General features: G+C 47.4%; 1 protein-coding gene across 1 annotated transcript; it reads right to left on the bottom strand.

The window, feature by feature from the left end:
- Positions 1-1,556: 1,556 nt before the first annotated feature.
- Positions 1,557-24,607, bottom strand: CERS1 (ceramide synthase 1). The gene is made up of 7 exons (XM_033136804.1): positions 24,357-24,607; positions 8,979-9,138; positions 6,210-6,390; positions 4,392-4,553; positions 3,925-4,072; positions 2,777-2,910; positions 1,557-1,657 (listed from the first exon to the last, which is right to left on the bottom strand). Exons 1-7 carry the CDS (start codon positions 24,576-24,578, stop codon positions 1,615-1,617), a joined length of 1,050 nt encoding a protein of 349 aa, XP_032992695.1. The 5' UTR covers positions 24,579-24,607; the 3' UTR covers positions 1,557-1,614.
- Positions 24,608-25,937: the final 1,330 nt, after the last annotated feature.

Here is a 25,937-nt window from a genome sequence, read left to right as displayed (position 1 = left end):
CGAGGAGGGGAAGGTCTCTCAGGGGGAAAGGAGTCGAGGCTCTGGGGATGCACGAGAGACCCAGCACTCACACAGTTCTGCGGGCGATACAGGGGGCGCGCAACTTCCGTCACCCCAAAGGCGTTGTGGGGTGAAGCGAAAAGATGGGAGGTGGGGTTTTTTGTATCCCTAAGCTCTTTTGTTGGGGTCAGAACCGGAAGGAACCATTCCCGGATTCTGACACCACTTGATACAGACTTGAACTTTTTAGCTCTGCACTGTACATAGTTTGCACAATAAAAACCTTAAAGGAAACAGCGGAGTTCTGGCTGCTTACTCATGAGCAACTAACTGAGAACCTTACAGTATATATATATATAACTTCATTGGAGATCCATGCTGGTGCTGCTTCAGGGTACTCCCTCGCAGGAGAGAGAAAGCAAAATGGGTGTCACCTCCGTCCATCTGAATAGACAGACGCCAATAGTTTGTGCTGTCTGAATGAATGGCACCCACATGCACTGGCAGGAAAAGAAGCTGTCCAGCTGACTCTGCTCATTGGATGCTATCTCACTCACAGACACTCCTTTTTCCTTGTGGGGTGCTATGGTACAGTCCTTGCAGATAGACTCTGAACGCAGAGGCTCCACACAGCCCCATTGACAGGCTTCCCTCCAGGGAAATAGGGCAGACACAGCCCCTACCCTCTGTCTCCCCATATTCCTGGTCCCCCGTTTTTTCATCACAAACATTTTAGATATAAAAACAGGCAGCTGATTTCACCATCGTCTCCCCCCACCCGTCGCTCTGCCCTTACAAACAGAATGTTTTAAAAGTCTGTTTTCAGAAACTGTTTTGGAAAATTAGTTTTGGATACTTCCTTTGCACACAACAGGAAAAAAGCACACACAACCCTTCTAACGATATCCAGTAAAATATCTGAAGAAGTGTGCATGCACACGAAAGCTCATACCAAGAACAAACGTAGTTGGTCTCTAAGGTGCTACTGGAAGGATTTCTTTTTTCTTTTCTTTTTTACTATGGCAGACCAACACGGCTAAAATATATATATTTTTAAAAAGCGGGGTGTGAGTGCTTGCAAGGCAAGGAATAAAGTGCCGCAGAGCATTGTGGGATAACCGTCCCCAGGTGAACACCACCACTCCTCCTGTCAATCAGTTCACATGTGTGATTCCCCACCCCCTCAATCTGATTGGCCACTCGCTTCACTTAACCAGTCAGGGCTCTGGAGAACGAGGAGGGTGGGGAAAGCTGTTGCATCCTCTTGGGGGCGCAGGGCAGAGCTGGTCTTTACAAGGGGACGTTGGTGGAGGAGGGACTTTTGCCGCTCCCTTTGTGGGTCTCTCTGCTGGGCATGCCGGATCCACCCCAGGTCTGTGAAAAAGGCCCCCTTTCAATCCACTCCATGTGAGTCCTTACCGCCAGCGCCAACTCTGGCCAAATGCAAGAGGTTTTTTTAAAAAAAAAAACAATGCAACCGCCAGTGAGTTGCCTGCAGACCTCCCCACCCCACAGCTCTAGGTATCAAGGCAGAGGGCTGGGGGGGGGCGGACTCTTCTCTGGGTTGCCAAGCAAGCTGGGGGTCCTTGCCAGCGGAGATTCAGTGGGTGCCATCTACAACCGCTTGTCTTTCACGAGTCCGTTCTTCAAATGTTTCCTGTGGAAGAGAGAGCAAGAGAGCAGTTGACACAGAGGAACCCCATGGAATTAATGGGCCTTAGTCAGCCCTGGCAAAAGAAGCCAAGACTAGCCTGCTGGATCAGGCCCAAGGTGGCCCCTCTAGTCCAGCATCCTCTTCTCACTGCAGCCAACCAGACACCTGTTGTGGGAAACAGGCAAGCAGGATTTGAACCCCGAGCCACATGCCCTCCTGCATCTGGGATGCTTCATTAGATTCTTCCAAGTTGTAGCATTAGGAAAAAAGGTCTTTCTCCCTCTCGCCTATAAACTTTCTCTATGCCATGAATCATTTTTTAATATCACGCTGCCTCTTATTCACCTTTTCTTGAATAGAAAAAGCCCCAAACACCCTTTGCCTCATAGGGGAGCCAATCCACCCCCTTGAGGGAAAGGGCCCTTTTCTGCCTATTGATTTCAATAGGACGACTCTGAGTAAGACTATTGTAAGGACACAACCCTATGCTTCCGTATAGCAACCTTCCAGAGGCTTTAACACAACTTTTGTGTGTTTTAAATTCCTGTCACAACAATGGCTGCAATTTACTTAACATGCTAAAATTACAAACCACTTTGAGAAGCTTACGCTCCAAAAACCCGAATGGGAATAGTTGACACTAAAATTCAGATTTAAAAAATGCATTTGTCAAACCCTTAATAGCGGGTCGCCACGCACCCCTGGCCTGGATGCTTTTATTGCCGCCTGCCTCCCCCTGGGAAAAACACCCCCCACGCCTTTCAATGCAAAATAGCAGAATGGAACATCCACATTCAGACACAGTCTACCTCAGAGTGGTTTACATGCTCCACTTCTGGGCTTCAAACTAACAGAATGATGGCCATGGGTAGTGAAGGTTTCATCCAACAAGACGATTCTTGTGGAGGAAGAACTCCACATCCAGGAGCAAACTATCCCTGAATGCTGGCGGCGGCGGGGGGGGGGTGGGTTTGCAGGGAGGGCAGCTAGACGTGTGGGAGAGGGTGAGTTTCTGGAAACTCGTAGGGTTTCCAGAAGAACGTGGCTGTCCACTGATGGAAGCAGGGAAGCCAGGCGAAATGAATTTGACTTTCTTCCTCCCTCCCTCCCTGGCACACTAACCCCTCCTTCCAGCAGCTGGGGATGTGAAACTCCCGGTCTCTCTTCTTGCAGGCTGCGTCAACATCATATTCCCGGACGTCGTTCACTTCCCGAACTTGCCCCAGCAAGACCTTCACTATGAAGAGGGTGATGTACTGCAAAGAGGAAGGCAGAGGGGACAATCATAGAAATGCAGACCCCAAGGTTCATCTAGCCCACCCCCATGCAATTCAGGAATCTTTTGCCCAACATGGGGCTCGAACTCATGACCCTGAAATTAAGAACCCCATTCCCCTCTCCCCACTTTCCTGAGAACCTGGTTCATCCCAGCCAGGGTGACTTGGGCCTGCACTCCCATGATAAATAAAAGCGTAATAAAAAGCATACTGGCCGACAGACAGACAGACAGACAGCCTAATAGTAAAAGAGCCATTATGATAACAGTCCTCTTCTTTTCACAAAGCAATGTGTGTGGCTGTTATTTTTAAGGGGGAGAAAAAAGGCAACAACAGACAAAATCCAGTCTGCCTTAAAGCATCCTGGATTATTATTTTTAAATCTTCCTTATTAATTTTTCACCTAAAAGAAATCTTTACATATTTTAACATAATCCATAAATTACTTTATCTGTTGACTTCCTGTCCCCCATTTCCATGGTTTTCATATTTACCCTTAAATGCTGCATATTTTGCCTATACTATTGAATACACACAATTTTACGTATTTATCTTAATAACTTGTGCTGTCACTCATATTTCAAGTCCCGGTCATCTCACTATAGTAGTTCTTTAAATCCCCAATAAAAAAAAATTCAGTCCTCAAGGCATTTTTAATCATTTTGATCTCTAATCTTTGCTGTTAATCTTGCCAGTTGCACGTACTGCATCATTTTCAAAAGCCAATCTTCATTTGTTGCTAGATTGGGAAGGTGGATTGTTGTTTCTAGAAGGTTAAATCAACCTTGTCTTAGCTTCCAAGTTTATGCTGCAAAGGATGGTCCTCTGCTGCCCTCACTCAGGTGAGCAAGGACAGGTGATAACTAAACAATATATCCTTTCCTAGTATCTAAATCCTTTCCTACAGGACTGAGGCTCACGAGGCCTGTCAGCTGGAGGTTCCCAACGCCTGCATTCCTGCAGGGAAATGCAATGGTGAGGCTCGCTACTCACCAGAAACCAATAGATGTTCATCAGAGTCAGGATGAAGAGCAAAGCATTGAAAAAGAAGTAGAAGGGGATGTCCGGGACAGTCTGGAGGCTGGTGTGGCAGGTGGCATAGAGCACTTTGAGAGGGAACCAGTACAAGCGGAACCAGAACCTGCAGGGACAAGCGACCTATGAGGACTAGAATCTTGTTCTTTCACTTAATAAAATCTATATATGGTTTGATTGTAAATAATAATAATAACCTCCAAGCGATTTCTAATTTTGGAAAACCTTTTGCACAAGAGCAGTCTATCTGAACAGCAAAATACTGGGATTGCAGCACCACAGCGATTTATTTTAGCCACAACCAAACAATAATTTGTAATACGCCTTCCTACTGGGTTTTCTTTTTGAGGGGAGTGGGGTTTGCAGAACCGCCCTCCCTCACAATGGGCTGTGTATGTGTGGAGTTTGAGGGCAGCCAAACTCACCAGCTTATGCTGAAGGAGACGCAACCGGCGTTAGAGATCAAATCGTTCAGACGATGGTAGACCCCGCCCCGATATTTGAAGTAGACATTGAGCTTTGTGAACTCCAGCTGAACGTCGCTGATGTCATGAAGGAAGAGGACGAGGATTCCCACGTTGTGGTACCTGAAGGCAATGTTGCGAGGAGGAGAGGATACAAGCACAGGTGAGCCAAGCACAACCCTTTATGCACACCTGGGTTCGATTAATGGCATGTAGAGTTAAAGTGCATATACTGCATGGAAAATTTCTGCCCGAGACATCTGCAAAAGCCACAGTGCTGCCCAAAACAAGAATAATAGAATCGTAGGGTTAAAAGGGACCCAAGGGTCATCTAGTCCCACCCCTGCAACCAGGGCACTGAATGTCCTGCCATAAATTATGTGGTGCGGCAGCATCCTCAGTCACTTGTTCCTGGCCTCCTAAAATCTTCGCAGTGGTTTGCGGATGAAATATTAGATCTCCAGTAAACACTGACGCCGGCACCAACTGATTTCCGAATAATCACCTGGAGACTCTCCAAGCAGCCGGTGGTGTCTAGAATGAGCCCCACCTTTTTCTACTTTTGAATTTGGAACATGGAAGAAGCTGGTGCCAAGCGCCTTTGTCTGCTTTCCTCTGGACCCCGTCCGCGAGGCCAAGAGGGGGGTCTTGTTGCCTGGGCAGACCGGGACCTCCAGACACACGGCCAGCCACTTCGGAGCAGCAAGAGCAGTTAGGCGGAGGTGCTGGTTCCCTGTTTCTCATAAAATAAGACGTCCCTATAAAATAAGCCATGGCAGGATTTTCAAGCATTTACGAAATGTAAGACATACCCTGAAAATAAGCCGTAGTGCTGGGCGCAGTTCTGGGGGGCGCCAAGGAGGAGGCGAGGCTGCCCGCACCTTAAAGCCTCCTTCCTGCTGGAGGAGCCGCCCTCCAGCTGCTGCCCATCTTCTTTATCGCAGCGCCGCACCGAGCGGAACAGCCAGCAGCCTCGCCTCTGCCTGGCCCGGCCGAGGCCTGCCAGCTCGGCGCCCAGAACCGGCTGCTGCTGCTGTAGCAGCACTGCAAGGGACGTTCAGCAGTGCCGCGTGGAGCGCTCCGAGCCAGCGGCCTGGCCTCCGCCTGCCAGCTCGGTGCCCGGAACCAGCTGCTGCAGCGCTGAGCGTAACGCCCGACAGCGCTGCGCGGAGCGCCCTGAGCCAGTGGCCTCCCCTCTGCCTGGCCTTGCCTCTGCCTGCCAGCTCGGCGCCCGGAACCGGCTGCTGCTGCAGCGCCACATGGGATGCTGAGCAGCGCCGCATGGAGCGCCCCGAGCCAGCGGCTTCGCCTCCGCCTACCAGCTCGGCGCCCGGAACCGGCTGCTCCTGCAGCGCCAAGTGGAACACCCGGCAGCGCTGTGTGGAGCACCCCGAGCCAGCAACCTCGCCTCCGCTTGGCTCGGCCGAGGTCTGCCAGCAAGGCACCAACAACCGGCTGCTGCTGCAGCTGTGAGAGGGACACCTAGCAGCGCCATGTGGAGCCCCGAGCCAGCGGGACCCAGCAGAGAACCCAAGAGGTTAAACTATTGGGATTGGGACTAAATTACTCCTCCCCCCCCAAAAAAAAATACTTGCCATTGTATTTGAATTTCCTGGAGAGCTGCTGCCAGTCAGTGCAGACAATGCTGAACTAGAGGGACCTTCGTCTGGTTTGGAACACAGGACTTTCTGCATGTACAGAGTGCGCTCTGCCACCAAGCAGAGGTGTAGCCAGGAAGGAAACAAGGGATGGAGGGAGCATGTGTGGATGGGGACGCACCTGAACATATAAGAGAAGGTGATGAGCATTAGGGCGACTATGTGGTGGACGAGCATGACGACTGAGTCCCTGCGCCAAGCGTCCATGTAGAATGTGGCATAGAGAGAGTGGCCATAGAAGCTGCCGTGCATCAGGTAAGCGATGGCAATGTCTGGCGGGACCTCCATGCCCCTCTTCCAGCCTGGAAAGCCGCAAAGGAGAAGGGAGAAAGCAGGGTCAATGAATCATAGAAGGGACCCCCAAGGGTCATCCAGCCCAACCCCCCGCAGTGCAAGAATCAATTATTATTCTAGCTGCCATGGAGAATTTGATCTCACACTCTGGCTTTCCGTCTACAGCCCCCTACCAACTGAGCCAATGGCTGTGGGAAGCTTTCAAGCAGGGCCTGGGGGCAAGAATAATACAATCAAAGAATTGCAGAGTTGGGATGGACCCCGAGGGTCATCCAGTTCAACCCCCTGCAGGGCAGGAAACTCAGCTAAAGCATCCAACCTCCAAGGAAGGAGAGCCCACCGCCTGTTCCACTGTCGAACGGCTCTTACTGTCAGAATCTCCTTTCTTGTAACTTGAAGCCATTGGTTCGAGTCCTACCCTCCAGAGCAGAAGAAAGCAAGCTTGCTTCCTCTTCCACATGAAAGCCCTTCAGATACTGGAAGATGGCTACCGTACCTCCTCTCAGTCTCCTCTTTTCCAGACCCCTGAACATCTCATTCGCCCTCCTCTGTGCATATTCCATCTTGTCAACATCCTTCTTAAATTGTGGCGCCCAGAACTGGACACAGGACTCCAGGTGGGGTCTGGCAAAGGCAGAAGAGAGCCTTTCCCTTGGTCAGCCTGCTGGGAGCCAAAGCAATTCAAGGAACAGAGTTGCCACACACCCAGATCCACTCTCACCCCCATCAGGAACCGCAGATGCCCCAGAATCCCGCAAAGTCATACCAACAAGGAAAGAACAAAGCGTGCTAGCTAGGGGCGCATCCTGAATGCACATTCCAGGCTGTGACCACAAGGGGGCATTGCTGCAAAAAAGTGAATTAAGATTAATTCACTTTTGGGTCCCATCCTGTACCCAGAGACACCTGTGATTTTGCAGCTGCAGAAATGCAGGAACCCACATTTTCTATTTTGCAAAAGACGAAGGAAAAAAGAGGCTCGTTGTGAAGTTAAGGGAAAACATCTAGTGAAAGTGAACTATTAGGTTTTCATACACGCAGAAGGAAGGAAAGGAAGTTTATTTTAGAAATAATTGTTGAACTAATTTGATGAACAGCCTCACTTGTGGATACTGGAAATGTTAAAATATTGTACGTGCAGGAATTGGCAAGCAGACAGCTGATGGTTCAGGGGGGAAAGTTAAAAGCAACAACAAAAATTGTAATATAAGATTAATTATAGAGAATAGAAGGCGACTAAGGAATAACTAGGAAAATAATGCAGCAACAAGAAGAAATTATTGGCACAATGAGAATGGAATGTGGGAAGCCAGTTTTTTGGGGGGGAAATTGTATTAAATTTGCTTTGATTTGTTACAATTTGGAAAATCAATAAAAAAAATTCTTAAGCAAAAAAAAAAGAGGCCCTCTTTTATTTTCTTTCAAGGACCAGAGCGTTCTGTGCAGAAGGTTCCTGGTTTAAGCCTCAATGGTATCTCTGTGTAGGGGAAGGAAACCCCAGAGAAGCTGCTGCTGAAGGAAGGAAGAGCAGCTGTAAAGCAGCTTCCTTTGTTCCTGTGACATCAGCTCTTCATTCATAACCTTGAGGACTAGCACCCTGTCTTAATTTTAGGGGAGGGGTGTTAGCTTAGTGGCACAGTTCCTGCTGCCAAAAGCAGGCAGGGCAACAAATGTAAATTTTGCCAAGTTTCTTCAAACACGGAGTGAGACACCCAGCATCCTCCATCCTCCATCCAGGGAAGCAGAGAAGCATCACTGGAGTTGTAGGAGACATGCAGGTTCAACTGGCAGCTGTCCTATATAATACAGGATTGTCACGTATAAAATGCTATGCCCTGGACTGATACGGTTTTGTCCTGTATTCCGGGTCTTCTCTCTCTCTCTCTCTCTCTCTCTCTCTCTGCAAATTAGGGATCCTCTCCAAACACATCTTTGAAAGGCGAGTGAAAGCTCATGTATTTAAGCTCTGGGTAGCCAAGCACAGACAGATTCACAAATGTCTCTCTGTGTTTGTGTGTGTGTGTCAAATTCTGGAGGGGCCATCCTGTTAGGCTGCAATAGCAGACCCTCCCCATGTTTCTATTTTCCAGGGACAGTCCCAGATTTACAGAAGCCACCCCAGTTTCTCATTTGATCCCGAAATGTCCAGCTTTTCCTCAAGACGTTCCTATTTTCATCGGAGAAAATTAATGTTGGCAGGTATGCAATAGATTGTAATTGATTGCTTTGAAGTCACTTCAGCACCAGATAAAAAAAAATATCGCCCCCCAACCACCCCGCCCTGTTCTGTATTTTGCCAGGACAAAGGTGGCAACCCTAATCTCCATATAGGATAGCTGCATATTCCTGCATCGCATGGGATTGGACTAGATGATCCTCAGGGTCCCTTCATACTCTCCAATTCTATGATTCTAAGTCCATTCTGGTGAAAACACCCAAGGTGGGGGGAGGGGTCAGGTGAGGGGGTAGCCTAGACTCTCAAGGGTTGGACAGAGAGGTTTGCAGGGCCTGAGCTACCCTTTTCCTAATGGGGAAAGGTTTTACAAAAGGGAAGCCTCTGCCCAAATCTTGACTTGACCTGCGCTGCTTACCGTACCATAAAAGACCGAAGGAGGGTCATGGAAAAAGGGGTAGCCAGCGAAGAAGAGCAGGTAGGTGCCATACGACCAGGAGAGGGTGTAGAAGGCCAGCTTCCAGGCACTCTCGGGCATCTTGGCAGCATCCTTGGGGGACAGCTGGCACCACTCAGCAAAGGGCTGGCAGAGAGAAGAAAGGATTGGCGGTTAATGGATTGAGGTTGAATCCTGGCAAGACAGAAGTGCTGCTTCTAGGGGACAGGGGGCGGGTGGTGTGGGGGTAACTGTGCCCCTGAAGGATCAGGTGCGTAGCCTGGGGGTCATTTTGGACTCACAGCTGTCCATGGAGGCGCAGGTCCATTCTGCGTCCAGGGTTGCAGCAGACCCTTCTGCAGTGCAAGAATCTCAACGAAAGCATTCACAAGAGATGGCCAGCCAACCTCTACTTAAAAACTTCCCATTCTCCACTGAAACTAAGAGGTGGAGGAATGCTTCCATTTAGAAAAGGCATTCCTTCCTGGGAGATGGAAATGCCTCTTCTTTGCATCAGGGATGAGGCACTCTTATCGCTCCAGGTATCCATAAAGGTAAAGGACCCCAGGGCAGTTAAGTCCAGTCAAATTCACCTATGGGGTGCGGCACTTACCGAGGGAGTCGGCGTTAGTCCGCAGCTTTCCAGGGCATGTGGCCAGCAGGACTAAACCGCTTCTGGCACAACGGAACACCGTGACGGAAACCACGGAAATGCCACTTACCTTCCCTACTTGCGCTGGTGTGCTTTCAAACTGCTAGGTTGGCAGAAGCCGGGACCGAGCAATGGGAGCTCACCTTACGATCAGCAAGCCCAAGAGGCTCAGCGGGTTAGAGCACAGTGCCACCTGCGTCCCTCTAGCAGATATCACTAGAGAGATGGTGGGGAACCTGCAGTGCCAGATTTACGTGTAAGCTAAGCAAGCTATAGCTTAGGGCCCCACTTTCTTGGGGGCCCCAAAATAATTTAAAGGGAAAAACCTGGGTGCACGTTTCCACAATACAGTGGTGCCCCGCAAGTCGAAAATAATTCGTTCTATGAATTTTTTCATTTTGCGGTTTTTCCGTATAGCGAAGCGGCAATTTTTCGTCTTGCGAGGCAGCCCCATAGACTTTTTCGTCTAGCGGGCAGCCTTCCACAAGACGAATGCCTTCGTCTAGTGAGTTTTTCGTCTAGCAAGGCATTCGTCTTGCAGGGCACCACTGTACAGTATAAGATAAAAAACAAATGTACAACGATTCTTGGGTTTCAGCAACTTCTATCAGAAAGCATTTAAAGACTATTTAGGGAATTCTGTGGAGAGGGCTGATCTCCTAGCAAATGTAAGAAAGGCTCAAAAGGTAAATAGAACAATTAGAAATTACAGATATAGGTATACAAAGAAATGAAGATACAGAAACTGCAATAAAGATCAGGTTGGAGGTCAACACAGGGTGAAGGGGGGCGAGAAAGTGTCTTATGTGTATAGTTAATTTTTTGTATATTATGTATATACTAAATGCTGTCTTTCTTATATTTTCTGTTTATTTCATTTATTTTTCTTTGCGTTTTTGGTTTGTTTTCCTTTTGTGTTAATTTGTGTAATTTTTTTAAAAAATTAATAAAGCATTTTTAAACTGGGAAAAAGTAAAAAAAAAGTAAAAAAAAAAACAAAAAAATAAAACCTACATACAGCAACAGTGTTTTGTGTTGTATAGGCTTCTGTGATGTAAGTCGCCTGTTCCCTAAAATACCACTGGTTAGATGCCATAGCCTAGGGCTTGCCGATCACAAGGTCGGCAGTTCAAATCCCCACTACGGGGTGAGCTCCCGTTGCTCGGTCCCAGCTCCTGCCAACCTAGCAGTTTGAAAGCACGTCAAAGTGCAAGTAGATAAATAGGTACCGCTCTGGTGGGAAGGTAAACAGCATTTCTGTGCGCTGCTCTGGTTCGCCAGAAGCGGCTCAGTCATGCTGGCCACATGACCCAGAAGCTGTACGCCGGCTCCCTTGGCCAGTAACGCAAGATGAGCGCCGTAGCCCCAGAGTCGGACACGACTGGACCCAACGGACAGATACCTTAGACACAAAAAGCGACAATTTGTTGTTGACAAAGGACAGCTGGACATATAAAGGGCCCCATTACCTTCAGTAGTTTAGGGCCTCATCAAACCTAAATCTGGCCCTGGGAACCCACAATTTACAGATGGTGTCCCAGTCTCTGATTTGATCCCAGAATGTTCTGTGTTTCCCTAGGAACGTCCCTATTTTCATTGGAGAAAATTAATGTTGGAGGGTGTGCTGGTCTCAAGGGTAATGCAAGAGGCAAGGTCCAAGTCCGGTCCGAAGTCCAAGAACTGAATGAGGGGTCAGCCCGATGAAGTCGAGGCAGGGGGCAGGGCAGGAACACAGGCAGGATCTGGCAAGCAGCAATGTTGCTCCCACAACCTGGGACGGGGTCTGCCGAGGTAATGGCCGGTCCCGATCCCCCGATGACTCACCACCCTGTCTCGCCTGAAGGTGAGCACTCCTCCTGCGAGTACTCAGGTCCCTCCTTCTCTCAGTCCTGAGTCTCTGCAGGTTACTAGACCCAGGGGCCGCCTCAGCCTCTGATGGCCCAGCTGTTGGCAATGAGGTATCCTCAGCACCTGGAGCCAGGCCAGGCTCAGGCCCCTGACTCGGCCCAGCTGGTGCTTGTTGCAGGGGAACCTGAGCAGACTGAGGCTCTTCAGAATCAGGCCCCAAGCTAGGTTCAGCTCATGCCTGCGGCAGAGGATCCGACACGGACTGAGCCTCCTCCGGTTCTGAGTCCAAGCCCGAGTCCCAGGCCAACACAGAAGGTATGGAAGGAGGAATGCCTCTTTTCAAAAGAGATAAGGGGAACACCTCTTCTCAGATCAGAGACAGGGGGGACCTAAATCCTGCCTAATTTTGCTGAGGCTCCAAACGCAGCCAGCATGCCCAATGGAAAGTGCAACATTTGGAGAGCCACAGGTTAGTTTGATTTATTTTTCGGGTGGGAGGGGGCATGTAAGCTGTTCTTCTGATCTTGCCACAGCAGGGCTTGTCCTGGCTCTGGCTGTGAACTGATCACCCGAGCAGCTGAGGTCTTAATATAGCATTCCCAAGCAGGGAGCCCGTCTCAAAAGCTGCTGAGGTTGTGGCCTCTGTTTCACGGTCAGTTTTTTTTTCCCTTTCCAGTTTCTACCTCCTCGAGTTTCCCTCTGCTTTTCCGGCCCAGGAAAACATTCCCTTGTGTTGCACGAGCCCCTGGCGGGATTCCTGCTCTGCAAAGATGCCCAGGAAAAGCAGGAGATGGCGCCCAATGAAGCCGAAAGCCGGAAGTGTCAGGACTAAAGCTGAGAGATACTGTATCTGGTTTTCAATATCGCAATATATCACCAGCTAAACATCACAATACTTATTGTGCTTATCACGATGTCTGAAATAAGCATGGAGCCTGCATCGTGCATTTTTGCATAGCACACACACACACACATGATTCATGATATATTGCCAGGTCAAAAATTATGAAACCTGTCAGGGAACTGCCACATGGCCCGCTGAGGGGAACGGAGGGTCCGTTAGCATACAGAGAGCCCCAACACCAATTGAGCAGCAGCCCCTCTTCCAGCGGGGAAAGCTGCCACCCCTCCAGTGGGGAGGAGAGGGAAGGAACCAGCCTGGTGGGGAGGGGGCCACTGAGAGCCCCAGCACCTCTTCTAGCCAGGAGCCACAAGCAGGGAGCCTAGTGGGGAGAGGGCTTGGGGATGTTGCTGAGACCCTGCGCTCACCTCACCCGGCTGGTCAGGAGGGAGGCACGCCATTTTCATCACCCCAGTTGCGCAGAGGGGTGAAACGCAAGGAGGGTAGGAGGAGACTTGGGGTGCCGAAGTTCTTATGCTGGGGGAGAAGCCGGAAGGGGCCACTCCCAGATTCTGCCAGCGACTGAGACAGACATGCTTTTTGTAGCTCTGCACTGTAAATAGTTTGCACAATAAAGCTGCAAAAGACTGTCTGGGCTCCTGCTCCGTTACTCGTGAAGCACCTTCACGCGAACCTTACAAAACCAATATGGACTTCAAATCAGTAATCCACTTATACAACCCATCCCTCCCGCTATTTTTCATACACAAAAGTCTGACTCGTAATAATAAACAAAAAACCCTCTCCCTTTTTTATTATACCATTCTGTTGTAAATGGTTGGCTTCCTTCTCCAATCTGTGGAGCCTTCCAGAAAGAATAATAGAATTGCAGAGTTGGAAGGGATCCCCCCCCCCAAATCTAGCCGAAGCCCCAATGTTGATGGACTACTCATAATGAATCTGGTAAGTCTTTTAAGGGGCCACAAGACTCTCAATCATATCAATCCAGTTAGATATGGCAAGTTTTACACAGGCTCCTCAGATGCAAAGGCTCCAAAGGAATCAGCCATGTGGCTTGCTGCCAGGTTATGGTCTCCTCAGAAGGTGGTGGCCTCTCCTTCCTGGGAGGTTTTCCAGCAGACATTGGATGGCCGCCTGTCAGGGATGCTTTAGCTGAGATTCCTGCATTGCAGGGGGTTGGACTAGATGACCCTCAGGGGTTCCTTCCACCTCTACAGTTCTGTGATTCTATAAAATTCCACTTAGAGAACAACCCATTGAAATGAGTGGCTCCGAGTTCGACACGCCCTTTCATTTCAGTGGGTCTGCTCTGAGTAGGACTATTACTGGATGCAACACACTTTGCCCTAAGGTTAAGCAAGTTTTGCAGGACTTATTCCATCAAATTGTGCGAGAGAGAAATTATCTTTCTCTCCAAACGCTAGATGTCCACGCTGGCCCTTTAAAAAAAAAAAGAAAAACCACATGATTTGGCTCATTTTGGATGTAGGTGAGCCAGAAGGCAGTCAAATGTCATTAAGGGGGGCTGTGGGGGTGAACCCACCTAGAGCAACTCTCTGCATGACCTCCTTCTGAAAAACCTGAAGTTGTTTTTGTAACAACGCAAGAGACAGACACCACCATCAAAGGCATCCTCTTCCAAGTGTGGTCCCTGGTTGCTGCTAGCAACAGAGGTCTTCCTGTGCTGGTTGCCCTGGCAACAGCAGCTGGCTGGCAGCCAGGGGACCAGGAGGCTGTCATTCCTACCCTATACTTATTTTCAAAAAAAATGAGAACGAGGAGCAGGAGGAGGAGAAATTATTGATGCCCGAGGCTACAGTGCAGCTCTCTCCCTGGGGGCAGGAGAAAGCCCAGTCTTGGGGGGTTATTTTTTGCAATTAAGGATGGGAATATATGAAACAAGTCTGAGGAAACAGCCATCTGCCTGTGTCAAATTATGTTTTTCTCTCTCTCCTCCACCCTCAATTTTCAGAGGTCTTCCACCCCTCTCTTTGAATTTCTGGTCTGGTGCCACCTAAGTTCTTGAGGTCTAGTAACGTCACCCTTTTATAATCAGTAGCAGCCGTGAGTGCATTTCTGTATCTTACCTTTCCTCCCCAAGGGGCTCAAGGATGACATAAGGCTTCTCCCCAGCCCCCACCCCGACATGCGAGGTAGGGGAACCCCAGTCCAACCCAAGGTTTTTTTTCTTATAAAAGGTTTCATATGAACGCACCTGCCCAGATTTCCTGACACACACGCCCTACATTTCACTTCATCCCCTAAACATCTCCCGACCTCAACACAAACTCCCATACACCTTGCCTCCTTAAATGACACCTTGACCTCCCCTTATTTTTCTGAATTGCAGGGGGTTGGACTAGATGACCCTTGGGATCTCTTCCAACACAGCTGGATGGCCAGCTGTATTTCACTCCCCTGTTCCTTACTCTCTAGACTGTTTTTTTCCTTGGGGCAAAGTCCAGGATTATGGAAATCCATAAAAAGCACCCAGGTACACCAATGGAGCCCTATAAAATAGGAAGGGGTGGATTCCTGTCTCTGCAGGTGAACTTGCTAGGCAGCCCTAGATCTGGAGGCAAGCCCACTTTGGGCCTCAGTCTTCCCCATCTTCAGTATGGGCATAAATCATACTCGTCCATCTCACAGGGTTGCAGCAAAGGTTACCTGGAGACACTGATTTAATTTTAAAATGTATAGGGGGAAAGTGTGATTTATTTTTCAGTGTTCAATGCATTAAAATAGTGAGGAATACATGCACAGTGACTAACACTAAAATATATAGCAATGCCTGGCTAGCTCAGTTTGGTTACAGCATGGTGCTGATAATGCCAAGTTGGCAGATTTGATCCCCGTATGGGACAGCTGCCTATTCCTGCATTGCAGGGAGTTGGACTAGATGACTCTCAGGGTCCCTTCCCACTCTACAGTTCTATGATTCTATATATAACACAATAAAATTTTGATTCAGTTTAAGAAGCAGCTGGAGAAGGCAGAAGCTAAAAATACATAACCTGCCCCAAGACAGCAATCTCCCTTGTTATGTTGGTTGTGATAAGCAAATCTATATGGATTAGGTAATTAACCACATCTTTCTGCAAATCCACCACAATCTTGGCCAAAGTGCTGCTTTTATGCTTTAAAAATGGTTTCCTCCCATAGATGCAGGAACACACACATTTATGTCCTTTTTGGTGTCAGGGAAAAGAAAAGTACACATACACTTGCTTCTCACAACCTATTTAAACCTGATTACTTTTAAACCTAATTTCTTTGTACTTTGCTGAATTAAACAGAGCTGTTTTAAATATTGTTACCCTCTTCCTCCACGGACAAGGACTGTCACCCTGGGAGACTCAGAAGTCAAGTGAAATACCTGAAGGCGCAAAGGCATTTCCTGCTGCCTGGCTGAAGCAGAAGACATTTTAACAGGACTGGCTGTCAAGGCAGGGCAGATTGCAACACACAACACTGTGGTGTAAAATGCAACCCAGATTCACTTTACACTCCCTGGTCCTTATCACACCTTTGCCCGCCACAACGACACACCTATCAGGTTCTTTTTCCATTGCCTGCAACAGATCAGATCACTGCAAGAACATAAGATAGCTGCGTTGGTAGAGCATGAGACTCTTAATCTTGGGGTCGCGGGTTTGAGTTCTGTCTTGGAAAAGATTCCTGCATTGCAGGGGGTTGGACTAGATGACCCTCATGGTCTCTTTCAACCAGTGTTTCAACCACTTGAGACCAAGGGAAGATGCTTGGGCTCCAGGATGGCACCTGACATCTCCACCATCTGGTGATGCTTGCCTGGGGATCCTTGGATCTGGAATAATTTCACACACTGATACCCCGTCCTGTAGAATCTATTTTATCTGCACAATCAGAATGAATTTCAGGAACCAAAATGCTTTTTCTGTGCAGCCTGAGCAGGAGCAGTGAACAGCGTTATAGTGACCTGGCCTTCTTAAGACAACCTCAGCTTCTAAACCCCCCTGATCCACGGACCCTCCCACAGCAGATCAAAGACCCATTTGCTGAGCCAGAGATCAGTCATGGTTGGGAGAAGCCACGACTTCTGCTGACAATTTCTCTCCCCTTGTGGTTTCCTCTGCAGCCTACGCAGATAGGCTGAAACTACCACGATCTGATCTGATCCTGGCAATAACTAAAACGGATGTGCAGTCGGGGAGGGTGGGGTGAGAGAGAGAGCAGCCTTCAGAAAGAGGCAGCTGTTTGCTGAGAGATGGGGAGAGAGTCCATTTCACTTTGCTATGTTCTCATCCGGCCTCCCTGGAGGAGAAGAGAAGCTGAAGCCAAGCTGCAGTGCCTGGAAGCTCTGTTTGCTCATCTCACCGCAACTGCATGTACCATGCAAAGGTGACCTTCCCCAAAATTGATGAGCCCGGCCACACAAAACCCAGATGTAGCCTTCAACACGGAAAGTTTCTCCCTCTCTTTCTCCGCAGGCCGCATAGAAAAGCAAAGAATCACAACTCTATTTTTTATTGAAAAATTAGGAGGCAGTTTTTAAAAAAATGGGAGGCAACTTTCTAGTCCTCAAGCACAGTGAGATTTGGGGAAGGTGAATAGAAACCGGAGGCAACAGAAGCCAGAGCTGCTGTATCTTTAGTAGTTGCATCGAGGGAGTTTTTAAAGGTTGTGATCGTTACTCAGTTTAGACATCTCTAGTCTGCAGCCCTCCCCAATTTATTTTATTCTTCTTAACTGCTTGATTGTAGCGAAACTGCTAAGAAGAGGGAATTTTGGCAAGCAGAGATGAGGAAACGCATCAACCCAAAGCCCTCACTAGGTGTTCTTCAAATTCAGCCCTGCAATGACAGCTAGAAACTTGATTCCATTTTTAAAAGTGAGAAAGAGGGGCACATCTGGAAACAAGGGGTGGGATTAAAACTGACTTTTACTCAGGGACTTCCGGTTGGCCGCAGCGCCATTAGGATGAGGGTCTCTTCACATAAGAGTCCCTAGCGCTTTGAAGCAAGGGGGAGCCACAAAAGCACTGCGCCCCTCCCCCCCCGAAAAAACCCAGATCGAGCATTCTGGGGGCTTGGAGATCCGGTGGGTGCTCAAACGACTGCCCCCTCCCCAGCAAAGCTCTTTTTAAGACCCCCGAGAGTGAGGGGGGGTTGGAGACGGAGCACTGTGGATTTATCGCTTTCTTCTCAGCGCGCAGCTTCAAGTCCTGCAGGAGCCAGTGACCAATTCTCCAAATTAAGAAAAGTCATTGAAAGACTGCAAGTACAATTTAGATTAAAATTTGGAAGAATTGGCTAATGCAAGGGATAAAAATTAACGGAGGTCGGTCCCTTGCCGAGCAGTCTGAAGGCAGCATTCTTTGAAGCTGAAGCCATGGACATAGTTAGCTATTTACATTGAAAGTTTCCTAAAAGCAATTACAATAGTATTGTGTCACTATTGATAATAATAGATTGGGCAAAGAATGTGGGCCATAATATTATGTTAAAGGATTGGGAGAGGTTGTGGAAAAAAAGGAATTAAGTTTTCCGCATGCAGTGCTTTGAGAGAAAATTTGATGAAAATGATGTATAAATGGTATTTTTTGTTGTTGTTCAGTCGTTCAGTCGTGACCCTTTGTGACCCATCGTAAATAGATGGTATTTAACACCTGTAAAACCTGCAAAAATGTATTGTACATCTGATAATAAATGTTGGAGATGTAAAGAGAAAGAAGGAACCTTTTACCATATGTAGTGGACATGGCCCAAAGTAAAAAACTTCTGGGAAAAGATTTATAATGAGATGAAAAAAGTGTTAAAGGCACTTTTATAAAGAAACCAGAAGCCTTTTTACTGGGAATAGTGGGGAAGGAAATCCCCCACAAGGACATTACATTCTTTCTGTATTCCACAACTGCTGTGAGTTGACTATTAGCTAAGCATTGGAAGAGCCAAGATTTACCAACTATAGATGAATGGCAAAATGAAAATGTTAGACCTCATGGAACTTGCCGAGCTGACTGGGAGACTCCGCGATAAGGGAGAAGAGATGGTGGAAGAAGATTGGAAGTAATTTAAATTATATTTGGGGGGGAATTATGTAACATTTATTAAAACCTAGGGAATTAATTACAGGTTTACGGAATTTACCCAGGAATTAGGTTAATTTTAAGGTGTTTTTGAAAGAAATATTGGTTAAGATGGTAATTTGTTAGAAACTGCCAAAGAAGATTAGGGAACAGAAATTCAGAAGGGGGGGACTGGGGGAAGTCACTTACTGGTGTAAAGAAAAAGTTATGTTATTGTAAGAAGAATCTCTTTTTATTTTTATTTTCTTTCTTTCAAAATGAATATTTTATTTTTTTAAACTGACTTGTACTCAGAGAGTAGGGCTGTTGAAATTAACAGACCTAAAAGGCATATTCCTTAATTTCACTGTGTCTACTCTGAGCAGGCTGAGTGTTGAATTCCACCCATGGAGATTAAAATCACCACTGGTAGAAACTGAATATTACGTCCCATCTTGACCACAGGCGGGTGAAAGCCAAGACTTAAAACTACCTCTGTGCTAGGCAGAAATGGGCACTCAGAAAATGGCCAAATCATTTGACCTAATGCTAAATTTGTTCCCCGTAATGCTGTTTTCCTGACTTCCTCAAAGATGGTGAGGCAAGAAAGCCCCCCCCCAAGCAGGCAAGTTTCTATTCACAGCTTGGTGAATAAATTTAAAAGTTACAAGTCCACATGCCAACATATACCAATTTGCAGGTCCATTTGTCCAAAAGGTGCAGGTGACACAATACTATTGTATATGCTTCTCAATCAGTGTGAAAACATGTGCACACTTTGGTTTCCCACACGCACACCATCTTGCCTCCATCTCCTCCTCTTGCACCAGACTCTTCTGCAACCCAGACAACCTCCACTACTACACAGGTTCAATAGCAGCCAGGGGCTCATCCCACGCTTTCTGTGACATCACGGAAGTCTTAGCCAATGGCTATCAGATGCTTCCTCCTCACCCCATACTGCCTTGGGGCACACTATTCCTAACTTCTTTTTTTAAGCATTTGCACCCAGCCTCCCCCCCCCCCACTTTTCCTTCTGCTGTTTTTAACAATAAAAAGAACAAAATGTTTCAGCCCAGATCCTTGAAACATGCAGGAGAACATTCCACAGCCCCAAACAAAGGGTTGTTTCAAAATGTTTCCCCTTGACTGCAACTTGTCAGTTGTTGCTTTCCTCTCAGAGGGGTGTACAAGGTTCATCCCTCCCCATTTTATCCTCACAACACCCCTGAGATGCAGGCTAGGCAATGACTGCTCCCCGCAAAGGCACCCAATGAGCTTTACGGCTGATTGTGGGGTTGAACCCTGGTCTCCCAGCTGTTTTTGGACTACAATTCCCATCATCCCTGACCACAGGTCCTGCTAGCTAGGGATGATGGGAGTTAAAGTCCAAAAACAGCTGGAGAGCCAGTTTTGGGAAACCCTGCTCTAACCACTACACACTGTCTCTGCTGGGAACGGCCTGTTGTCACCATCCCTGACCACTGGGCATGCTGGCTGGTGGGGGCTGGCAGGAGCTGGGGTCCAGGAACATCCAGAGGGTGCAGCATTAGCCAACCCTGATCCAGCCAGCAGCAGTTTTCCTCTTCCCCCACATCAGGTTCACTCCATAGGTGGCTGAATTACAACTCCCAAAGACAGCAGAAGAACTGTGCAGGATGAGACCCAGGGGGCCCCCATTTAAGTCCAGCCTTCTGTCCTCACAGTGGCAGACCAGTGAGAGCTGCAGCCTCTTCCCATTCTAAGTTAGACTGCCTCTCTCCACTGAGCCCTGCTACAGCTGCATTGGGCACAGTGGCAGACCAGGCAGCACTTTGTGTTTCATAGCAACTGGTATTAAGAGTCACATTTTCTCCCGCTCTCAAAATGCTGGAACTCATGGCCGTCCAATGAAGGTTCTGAAGAGAAAAGAAAGCCCTTTGCATTAAACTATGGAACTCACTGCCACAGGAGGCACCGATGGCTACCAGCTTGGATGGCTTTAAAAGAGAATTGAGCTAATTCATGAATAACAATAATCATTTTAGTTACAGGTAGGTTCCTGTGTTGGTCTGCAGTAGTCAAAATAAAATAAAAAAATAAAAAAATCCTTCCAGTAGCACCTTAGAGACCAACTAAGTTTGTTCTTGGTATGAGCTTTCGTGTGCATGCACACTTCTTCAGATACCAATCATCATTTTATTATTTGTACCCCGTCCATCTGACTGGGTTGCCCCAGCCACTCTGAGCAGCTTCCAACATATAAAAAAGATTCCCTATACAGGGCTGCCTTCAGACGTCTGCTATACGTCAGATAGTTGTTTATTTCCTTGACATCTGATGGGTCCCTGTAACCTCTGCCTGGTTCCCTGTAACCTAACTTCTCGCAGGGAGGGAACTGCCAGAAGCAGAAGACCCTTGGAGCTGGACCTCAGGAGATGGACGATGGGGATGGAGACGCTCCTTCAGGTATACTGGACCGAGGCCGTTTAGGGCTTTCAAGGTCAGCACCAACACTTTGAATTGTGCTCAGAAATGTACTGGGAGCCAGGGAAGATCCTTTAGGACCAGTTATATGGTCCCAGTCACCAGTCTAGCTGCCTCATTCTGAGTTACTTGCAGTTTCTGAGTCACCTTCAAAGGTAGCCCCATGTAGAGCGCATTGCAGTAGTCTAAGCGGGAGATAACTAGAGCATGCACCACCCTACAGGCTACAGCTGTGAAAAGTGAGGACACCAGTCTGGCAGCCACATTCTGGAATGGCTTTTGATGGCTGCTCCCCATGAAGGCTCTGCTCAACCTTTGCAGCTGGGAATGATAATGACTTCTGAATTTTCACTCCAAAGCACAGGAGGGGTGGGCGCTGTGGGGCTTGGATTCTGCTTGCAGGTTTCGCACAGGTGTGTGGTCGGCAGGACGTTGGACCAGATGCGTCACTGGCCTGATCCAGGAGGCTCTTCTGAACTTCTTAAGAACCTAAGACGGGTCCTGCAGCCATTGCATCAGGTCAGGGATGGGGGAATCTAGTTCAGTATCCTGTTTTCACAACAGTTAACTGGTAAGTGTAAGGAAGCTCTCTACATTCCTGTTTAAACTGGCCCTTTACACTGAACCAAGAGGACTAGATCCTTACCACTCTTGGCATCTAAAGAGAGTAACTCACAAGGAATGGCTGCAACTCAGAACTAGGACACCTGCTTTGCATGCAGAAGGTCCCAGATTCAATCCCCATCATCTTCTCAACCCCAGAGAGCATCTAATACCCAGTGTCAAAGATACTGAGCTTGATGGCCTGACTCAGCATGAGGAATCATAGAATCGTAGAGTTGGAAGGACCCATGAGGGTCATCTAGTCCAACCCCCTGCAATGCAGGAATCTTTTGCCCTATCTTTTGCCCTCAAACCTGCAACCCTGAGAGTCTTCTGCTCTACCCACTGAAAATCCAAACCAATGATGACATTAGGGAGTATCTTATCAATGTATCCAGTACTTTTGAAAGCTTTCAACACGCAATCGAAGCCTTTTCGGATTACCTAAAGAAATACTATAGTATGATGAACTCACGAGCAGGATTTGAACTATGAGCAACAGAAGGAATTAGAAATTATTTTATTGTTGTTATAGTATAAGAGATAGAAGATAGAGTACAGCAGAGGGGAAGAAATAAAAACACAACTGAAATGGGGTGGGAGGTTGACAAAACTGAAGGAAAAATTATTACGTATTGGAGTGTATATGTTAAACTTTAGAACGTTTAATAAAATATCATTTAAATAAAATAAGTATTTCAACAGGAGTCTTAGTGGACCACCAGCTTAACATGAGTCCACAGTGTGATGCAGCAGCAAAACAAGCTAATGCTATTCTAGGCTGCATCCACAGAAGTCTAGCGTCCAGGTCAAGGGAAGGAATAGTGCCACTCTATTCGGCCTTTGTCAGAATAATGTGTCCAATTCAGGGCACCACAATTTAAGGATATTGAGATGCCTGGATATGTGCAGAGGAGGGCAGCCAAGATGATCAAGGGTCTGGAAACCAAGCCTGATGAGGAGTGCTTGAAGGAGTTGGGGATGTTTAGCCTGGGAAAGAGGAGATGGAAGAGCCATTTCCCTATATCTCAAGGGCTGTCACGTGGAAGATGGAGCAAGCTTGTTTTCTCCTGCTCTGGAGGGTAGGACTCGAACCAGTAGCTTCAAGTTACAGGAAAGGAGATTCCAACTAAACATTCAGAAAAACTTTATGACAGCAAGAGCCGTTCAGCAGTGGAACGCACTCCCACAAGAGGTGGTGGGCTCTCCTTCCTGGAAGGTTTTCAAGCAGAGGTTGGGTGGTCATCTGTCCTGGATGCTTTAGCTGAGATTCCTGCCTTGCAGGGGGTTGGACTGGATGACCCTTGGGGTCCCTTCCAAGTCTACCATTCTATGATTCTATTATTCTAACATGCAAAGCTTTAAAAAGAAGAAAATTCCTATATGCCCCAATTGTTGTCCCCCCCCCCCCCCGGAGATGCAGACATTTATGAGGTGTATATTTTGGACCCCCCCCCCACTAGTCCCAGTGAATTAGTCACGTCCATCCACTTTGGTCAGTCTACTCTGAGGATGGCTCTAACATCAGATATCATCTTTGAATCTGAACACACACTCTTAATACTGTTTTTTTTTTTTTAAAAAAAAAAAAAAAGCTAGCCAACCCACAATAAATAAGACCTCTCGTTCCCTGCAAATTTTGCATCCCTGCCTCCCCACACCCAAATGGGTACCCAACAACAGGCTTCAAGCCACAAGACTTTGAGGCCCCATTCCAGCACCACCTCACAGACAACACCACTGTTTCGCTGCAAAAAATGCCATGTCAAGGATGCAGATTTCACACACGGCAGGAAGATGTGACGACATGTTTTCACACATACACACACAGAGAGAGAGAGAAAGAGAGAGAGAGAGAGAGTGAAAGCATTTTCAAGGCCACCCTGTTCCAAATGGAGTCACCCCAAGAATACAACACAATGACTGATTTTACTTCCTCCACGCCCATGGCAATGCAAAGGACCCCCCACCCCGAATTTTTTTTTTTATAATGGCACATTTCACTTGCCTCTCTGGATATAATGCAAAGACAGTTTTATTCCACCACAGCAAAATAGATTTCTTGGTTGTGCCCTCTCTTTCTCTCATACACAAACAAATCTAGTTCCACTTCATGCAATGATTTTACCCACTCCATCAATGCACAAACGAGATGCTCCTTTTTCTGGAGGCGATGCACTGACCCATTTCCACCATGGATTTCATTTCTCCCACCACATGCACCAGATTCTTCCTCAAAGGTGATGGTTATTAACCCTCCCTGCAGTGCAAAGCCATCTCACTCCCCACCGCTGCTCAAAAAGAGGGGCTTTTTAATGACCCATTTTACGGCCCTGAAATGCAAAACCAGATTCTTCCTCCCTCACCAAAAGAAGACAGTGTGCAATGGCCAATTTGACCCTTGCGGTACAAAGCCATATCATCCCCAGGCCAAAAAATGCAAGGAAAGAACAAATGTAACCCTTGCAATGCAAAACCAGCCCCCCCCCAAGCCAAGAGCCAATGTAATATTTGCAATGCAAAATTAATTCCCCCACCCACACAGGAGATATGAGGCAGGCTCCAATTTCACTCTTGGAATGCCACCCCCAGCCAAAAATATAAGGCCAATTTAACCCCTTCAAAGCAAAGCTATATTCTCCCCCCCCCCAAATAAAAATCAAGGGTGGGTTTAACCCCTGCAGTACAAAACCATATTCTCCCCCTCCCCAAATAAAAAGAGGAGTCAATGATGGATTTAACCCTTGCAGTGCGAAGCCAGGTTCTCCCCCTCAAATCAAAGCCAAGGATCAATTGAACCCTTGCAATGCAATATCAGAAGGGAAAGAGAGCCGCGGCAATGCATGTGGCCAGTGTGGTGGAACCCCCCCCCCAAAGCCCCCACCAACCCGAAAGAGGCGCCGGGTGGCGGCTCGCCGGGCGACTGTCCAGCCGACGGCGCAGAGGAGGCAGAGCAGCAATTCGCTCCAGGCCAGCCGCGCGTTCTCGGCCCACGTCCGCCGGGCCAGCTCCCAGCCGCAGCCCGTGCAGCTCCGCAGCGCCCCGGCCAGGCTCCCGTAGCTGCGCCGCACCAGCGCCTCGTAGCCCGGCATGGCCTCCGCCGCCTCCATCCTGCTCGCCAGCCCAGCGCCGCGGACCCGGAGAAGCGCTGCCGCTGCCGCTGCTGCAGCGCAAGCGCGCGCCTGCTGCCTGCCTGCCTGCGCGCAGGACCCGCTCCAGATGTGGGCAGCTGGAGGGCTGGCCGGGCCCCCTCCGCGCACACGCGCGCACTCTCTCGCTGCGGGGGAGGGAAAGGGGAGCGGCCGGCAGGGGGCGTCGGGATGGGGGGGGGCAAAGGAAGCGCTGCGGAGCCAGTTTCCGCACTTACGATCTTTCCAATTACCTGGGATTTGGCGTCCATAAATGGTAAAAAAAAAGGTTAATGATAGCAGTTCCCAGATATCGGTTTTGCAAATTATAGCCCCGCCCAGATACTCATCTTCTGCTAATAACTGACTTTACAAATTCCTGATATTAAAAATATTTTTCCTAGGAAATCCCGGGTCTCTCTCTCTCAACAATATTTTTCTATCAATTACCGGTATAAGGCAGACAGAAGAATAATTGGTCAAATATTTTGTAACTAAAGGCAGATCCCGGGTATCAGTTTTGCAAATTATAGCCCCTCCCATATATTACCTTCCATCTAATATTGTCCTCAGCCAATCCCATATATATCTCTCTCAACAATGTTTTTTTAAAAAATCATTTAAAAGATAGACAGATAGGCATCTGGGATTTATAAAATAGATGTCTGGGATTTATCAATAACATATTTTATCCATAGATATCTGGGATTTGATATTCATCTGTCCACAAAATATTTTCTAAATTATATACAGAAGACGATCTCTTTTAACAATACATTTCATATATTATAAGATAGAGGAATATATCTATCCATTTTATAATCTGTGAAATATTTTGTTGGAAGAGTTAAAAAAGATGGGAATAAATTGGCTGGAATATTTTCAACTAAAAGCAACCTTTGAAAAAGATATAAAGAATAGAGGATTTGAAAATAAAATATCAAAATTAGACAAAGTATTACAAAATAATCAAAAAATACTTACAAAAATGTATAAATTATTAAATAATACACAAACAAATCAAGAAACTAAAAGAAAGAATATGCTAAAGTGGGAACAAGATTTAGGTTATGAAATTGAATATAGAGATTGGGGAAAAATTTGGATAAAAAATATAAACTTTTAAGGAAGGCCTGTTACCAAATAAAAGAAAATTTTATGAAGATGCACCACAGATGGTATATGTCTCCAGACAGGTTAGCAAAGATGAATAAATTGGGTAGCAACAGGAGGTGTAATAGAACGATTGGCACCCTATATCATATGTGGTGGTCCTGCCCTGAAATTAAGAAATTCTGGAATATGGTACATGAGGAAATTAAAAAGTTGATAAAAAATATC

This window comes from Lacerta agilis, chromosome 18 (assembly GCF_009819535.1).
Source record: "Lacerta agilis isolate rLacAgi1 chromosome 18, rLacAgi1.pri, whole genome shotgun sequence".
Taxonomy (NCBI): Eukaryota; Metazoa; Chordata; class Lepidosauria; order Squamata; family Lacertidae; genus Lacerta; species Lacerta agilis.
The sequence above is the reverse complement of the archived record's forward strand: the minus strand, read 5'-3'. Positions and strand labels throughout refer to the sequence as shown.